This window comes from Crotalus tigris, unplaced genomic scaffold (assembly GCF_016545835.1).
Source record: "Crotalus tigris isolate CLP2741 ecotype Arizona unplaced genomic scaffold, ASM1654583v1 scf7180000017551.9496454, whole genome shotgun sequence".
Classification (NCBI taxonomy): Eukaryota; Metazoa; Chordata; class Lepidosauria; order Squamata; family Viperidae; genus Crotalus; species Crotalus tigris.
In genome coordinates, this window is record NW_024096469.1 from 1,686,602 (window position 1) to 1,692,641 (window position 6,040).

The window sequence follows — 6,040 nt, forward strand, 5'->3', positions numbered from 1 at the left end:
TTGTTCTTGAAAAAGACATTGGGCAAGGGTTTTTGTTTGTTTTTTGGTTGCAGAATAAAAGAATAGTCTTACGTGGATGTCGTAATGCTTTAAGAAATCCACTGAACGAATAAAGGCAGTTCATTATGTCCCGTAGTTGCTCCATGTAAAGATATTTCTTTCTGGTACGGCTGTACACTCAAGAACTTTTAGGGGGCGAGGAGAGCATTTCTTAAAGTTACAATGCATACCGTGTCCCGATTCCAGGTTTGATCGCACTTGAATTTCTAGCTAATGTGTCCTCACAAAACGGGCTCAAAATTCCGGAAGGCAAACACTCCACCAAACGGAACAGATACTTGGGATGGACCAAATTAAACAAAAGAAAGTCTGTTTCATACTTCCATTGAGATAGGCATAAGCTCTGGAGGTAGAGCTGCATTAAAGTACTCCGAAGCTTTACTCGGAGCATACCACCTGGAATCTTTAATGAACGTCTTGCCGTTCCTTATTCTCATTTGGAGGTTCCCACAGCGTTTCGACCAACAATGGAACTGAGTAGCGAATCATCTCGTATCACAAACTACACTTCCCAGAAGACCTTGCACTCTTGGCACTTCCCTTTCTTATGTCCTCGGCCGAGTGCTGTCAGCGCGCGCGCGAAAATGGATCTCGGCGAATTCGAACGGGACAATTCGGTGAATTGTTTGTTGGCCTCGGTGGTGCCTCCTATTTGTCGGATTGAGCCCTGTAGTTTGGGCATCGATGAGGCAGGCAGGGGACCAGTATTAGGTATGGATTCAAATATATGAGGGAAAACTAGAATCTTTGGAGTACCGGCCGCGAAGCATCGTCCAGGGTGAATCTTGTAGCTCATTGGATTGTATAGATTTCCAGGTAGTTAAATTTCATCACTGCCTGTTGGTGTGAAGCAAACTTACATATTGCAGTGTCTTCCTGTAGACATAGTACATAATCATTTTGTTCCTATTTCTCATCTTATGCCAATATGCTTCAGATCCTTAAATCCACTTTAAAATGTTACTTTCACGACGTTCAGATTCTTCATTTCCGATGCAGTGTAATTAAAGTTTATTATAAGAATGTTATGGAGGGTTGCCTATTATAAGAATAGTTTTGTAGCTTTTAAGTACTGTCAAAGCAGTTTTTCAAGTCATTTCATTTGTATTGCCTAGTTATCTTACAAGAACATTAGTTAATATACTTATTGTAAGCAGTTCATAGTAGTTGAGACTGAATAGCTTTTTTGGTTTTTTTTCCAGGTCCCATGGTCTATGGAATCTGTTTCTGTCCTGTGTCTCAGCAGGGAGACCTAGAAACATTGAAAGTAGCAGGTAAAAGGAGTGGCAAGTTGTGATTATATTTCAGTAATATTGCAGCTGTGTCACAGGGCAAAGGCTCTGTACATAAAAACAAAAATACTCTTTTATTAGAGGAGCAAGGTAGAAGAATAATTTTTATTTCTCTCATGCCACATCACTTGGAATTTATCTTTTCCCGCTTGCTTACAGATTCTAAAACACTGACAGAAGCTCAACGGGAAGAACTCTTTGAGAAAATAGATGCAGCTAAGGGGTTTGTAGGATGGGCCCTACACATCCTCTCCCCCAATTTCATCTCAACTAGCATGCAGAGGCGGTGAGTGTGGCAGAGACAAGGCAGTCTCTCTATTGGGTAGATTAAATCTTAGGTTTTAAAAGGTGTCACACCTTTCTCTAAAATTGTTCCTTTGCCTGGCCTACCTCTCAATGGAATTGGAACACATGGGTCCTTATGGATCTAATTCTAAAGTGGTGTCATTATATATAACATACACCTGAAGAGTTGGTTGAATTATTATTAACCATCCAAAATGGTGTGTAAGCTCTAGAAGAGTGCAGTATAATGTTTATGTAAATTTTTTAAAAAACAGACACATTATAGATCCATATTTTTAATGTCACTCAAAGTTACAAAAAAGTTTGTTTCATGGATTGTAGCACACAATGGGCCATCCAATTTCTAATTATTTTCATTTGCCCAGAATGAGGATCATTAATTTGTATTTGTTGTATGAAATTGCAACTGCTGCTGACAGTGGGTGAATGGAGCAGTGGCTTTTTGCTCTCTGTTTATATTTCTTTGTATATGTATATTGAACAAAGGCAGTATATATGGAGTCACATCTGATTTTTTTCTTCACAACAATTATCCATTTAAGTAGACTGTACTGAGTAAAAATGAAAGTCCTCATCACCCTGGCAGATGTATCAGCAAGTAGGGATAATATCCTAGGTCCCTCTTATCTTAGTTGGAATCTTTAATGACAAATCACATTATCTAGCTAATCTCAGTTTCTATCCACCTCTTTTCTGGTGGTTAATTTCATAGTCAATTGCCCTCAGAAGTCAATGTGATTTCCTTTTTCTTGCAGGACAAAGTACAACTTGAACGCACTGTCCCACGATACAGCCATTGGCCTAATCCAGCATGCACTAGATTCTGGAGTGCAAGTTGCAGAGGTGAACTAGCTTAGTGCCCTGGACTGCCAGGAATAGCAAGAAATTCTCCTTTCTTCCCCTTAAATCCTTCATGGGTACTTTTGTTTTCAGGTTTTTGTAGATACAGTGGGACCAGCAGAGAAATACCAAGAAAAGCTAAGGCAGCAGTTTCCTGAGCTGGAGGTTACAGTGAAGGCCAAGGCAGACTCTCTTTTCCCTACTGTAAGCGCAGCCAGCATCTGTGCCAAGGTGAATGCGAAATTCCTTTGTCTCCAATTCCATGTATGCTGTGTTATCTGGCAAGATGCATTACTTGGCCCAGCAGCTTAGTCGAACTTCCATCTATAAATCTAGAAGGCCACTGATTATAAGACGTAGTGCAGGGGTGTCAAACTCAATTTCATTGAGGGCTGCATCAGCATTGCGGTTGCCCTCGGGATGGGGGGGGTGGCCAGGGTGGGTGCAGCCTACAGGGTCGGTGTGGATGGAGTGGGTGTGGCCTACTGGGTGGGCATGGCCAGCTCTACATCGTTCACATCAAGAGTGCCTGTGGGGGCCTGGGCAGGAGTGGGACAGATCTGAGAGTCTCTGGCGAAGGGGGTGGGACCGGGACAAGCGCCAAGGCATGGTCCATTCCTTCATTCCTCACAAAGGGTGACACCTCCCCAGCATGTACCCAGGGGGCAGGGCCAACACGGCAGGAGCTGGTTCCTCGCTGTTTCTAGACAGCCTTGTGGAGCTAAGACTAAATGCATTTCAGCATAGATGGCCACTACAAAATTGTACATTGGCTCCCGGCTGGCCTGGGCCAGGGGCCAAGGTAGCAGGGGCCATTCCCTCATTGTTTCCAGGATGGCTTTGCGGGCCACATGAAACCACTTTGCGGGCCACATCCGGCCCTCAGGCCTTGTGTTTGACATGTCTGACATAGTGCATAAGGGGATGGGGTTTCCAATAACCATCAGGCTTTTCTTAGTTTAGGCAATAATTTGTCCGTTATTGAAGAAAGGATGCTAAATTATATGGACTTTTCGTATGGTCAGTAAGTCAGTCTCTGTGTTCTTACAATCTCTAGGTAGCAAGGGATCGGATTGTAAAGAATTGGAAATTCTTGGAAAATCTGGAAGAAACAGAATCGGATTATGGCTCTGGCTATCCCAATGGTAAATTCTAGTTTATTCTTTCAGTTCCATCTCTGTACATTTGGAGCTGTGTAAAGTGATAGTGATGATTAGATCAGGTGGGTTTAAAATAAGATTAGATAAGCAGAAAACGTTTGCTTTGTGAAGAGTTTCTAATTCAGGGTGACAGCTGGATGGGCATGCTATTTTTCAGGATATTTCATTCTGTAATACCTTTCTAGTCCTCTAAGGCTTTGCACTTGAAAATGGAGGTGGTGTGAACGCCAGTTGTAGGAGCCACCATATATTGTTTTCATGCCTTGGTCTAATAGGCTTTATCTTCCTATGCAGTAATATTGAAAAGCAAAGACATTATTTTCATTATTCCTACGAGTCCTCTTTTCTCCCAGTCTTATGTTTGAATCGTTATCATTATAATTAAGTGATTTTTTTCCCAATGAGATGTCATCATTTATCACTCCATTAGGGTAGATGGTTAAGGTGCCCAAACTTCACTGTTGTTCAACTGATGCTATAGGTTGCATCTGATGCCATGAAGCTGAGTAAATTTCCAACTGCTACAACTGAAGTGAGGTTGTAATGTGAAAGTGAAGCTATAATATGTTGCAATTATAGAGGAGAGGAGGAAACACCCTAATGTTTGTAATACACTTTGCCTAATCTCTGCTCCTATATCTGAGCTAATGGACCGAAATATATTGTTTGATAAAAGGGCAGCATTAATATGCAGAGTCTCTCGGCCATCTTTCCTCTCCCCAGATCCCAAGACTAAAGAATGGCTCGCTCAAAACCTGGAACCAATCTTTGGCTTCCCACAGTTTGTACGATTTAGCTGGAGCACAGCTCAGCTCATTCTGGAGAGCAAAGCTGTGCCTGTTCATTGGTAAGTGGATGGAAGAGCTATGAGATGGATTGATGTATAAAGATTATAATGGAGAACTAAGGAGAACTTACATAACTTCCTATACACTCCTGCTAATAAATAAATAAGGTGGCAAGCATACTCAATACCCCTCTCTTCTCATATTTTCTCCACAACAACAACCTTGTGAGGTAGTTTGGCTAAGAGAAAGTAAGTGGTCCAAAGTCATCCAGTTGGCTTTCATGCCTTAAGGGGGGGCTAAAACTCAGTCTCCTAGTTTCTAGGCAAGCACCTTAATCACTGCAGCAGAGTGGTGGAGAATAGGAAGTGCATGACATAGTAGCATTGATTCGATACCAAGTAAGTAGGGATAAGGTGAATATAGATGACTAATGAGAGTAGGTGAAAAAAGTGGGTTTTGAATAGTAGGGATGTATGGAGGATTAAATAGTAGGAATGTGGATTGTATTTGATTTGAATGGGTCAACTTTCTATCCGCAGAATTTATTCCTCAAAATGATTTATCATTTATGAGCAAGGGATTTCTTGCTTATTCCCTGATGTCTTTTCTCTACTTGATAATATGAATTTCTTCCTATCTTTGCTTCCTTCTTCAGGGATGATACTGAAGATGACCCATCCCAGCAGAGTGCAAAGTCCCTGCTAACCTACTTTACCCGGAAAGTTTTCCCCGTCAAGCATACACCCCATCGCTTCTTTTATGAACGCAAACTTGAGACAGTGACCAGCCTGTAGTGGGTGGCAGGTGGTTTTTGTCTTGTTCAAAATCATCTTACTTTGGCTTGACAGAAAACTTTCCTGATGTAACATCTAGTTTTTAATGGGCAGTCACAAATAGTTTGAGCCATAGCTATAAAACAGTGTGAAACCCAAAGGTTCTACTAAAAGATACAAAATTAAACAGAGAAAGAATCTGATAAATGTTCTTCCTGGAGGCCCTCCTGCCCTTGTGACTAATTCCTTTTTAATTAATAAATTATCTAAAACTGATAGTGAGACTTTTTGTTTGATGTAAATTAATAGGTACTGATGCCTAATAAAAGCTAATCTAATATAATTGAGTTGTGTGAATGCCAGGAAAAGCTGCAAGTGAAAGATCACACTTTTTAAAAATGACCTCTCTTGAGCTTCCGGTTTGCCATTGGCACCTTCGGACACATGGAGGCGAACTCCATCTTCAGCGTCCAATTTCATCCCACTGAGGGACCCTGGAAAGGGTTGAAAGTTGCCCTGTAAGGATGACGAGCGAGGAGGGGATCCCCACTTGATCCGGGGCATCTCTTCAAACCGGCGGGGGAAAGACTGGCCATAGCAATATGGCTCGTCATTAAGCTGCTGACAGCCAAAGTCAAAATTACTACCAAGCACCTTTAAAGCAATGTGGATGAAACTGGGTGAGATATAATCTTTTCTTTAAGACTCTGAATATCTTTCCTGAAAAAGCTGCCCTAAGTATTCTGCCGCACCCTCTACGAAAGCGGCAACTGACTACCCAGGGGAAAGCAATTATAAAAACAACTTTAATCTAATTGGAT

General features: G+C 41.6%; 1 protein-coding gene across 1 annotated transcript; it reads left to right on the forward strand.

Annotated features, from left to right (window-relative positions):
• Positions 1 to 388: 388 nt before the first annotated feature.
• On the forward strand, positions 389 to 5,495 carry RNASEH2A (ribonuclease H2 subunit A). Its single transcript, XM_039343333.1, has 8 exons — positions 389 to 771; positions 1,263 to 1,334; positions 1,512 to 1,638; positions 2,414 to 2,501; positions 2,592 to 2,729; positions 3,556 to 3,643; positions 4,382 to 4,505; positions 5,102 to 5,495. The coding sequence occupies exons 1-8, from the start codon at positions 528 to 530 to the stop codon at positions 5,238 to 5,240; spliced, it is 1,020 nt and encodes a 339-aa protein (XP_039199267.1). The 5' UTR covers positions 389 to 527; the 3' UTR covers positions 5,241 to 5,495.
• Positions 5,496 to 6,040: the final 545 nt, after the last annotated feature.

Excerpts from the sequence above, each read along its gene's own strand:
- RNASEH2A (XM_039343333.1), top strand. The coding sequence starts at position 528 with ATGGAACTGAGTAGCGAATCATCTCGTATCACAAACTACACTTCCCAG. Across the intron at positions 1,639-2,413 it reads TCAACTAGCATGCAGAGGCG|GACAAAGTACAACTTGAACG; the intron begins GTGAGTGTGGCA and ends TTTTTCTTGCAG. Across the intron at positions 4,506-5,101 it reads AAAGCTGTGCCTGTTCATTG|GGATGATACTGAAGATGACC; the intron begins GTAAGTGGATGG and ends TTCCTTCTTCAG.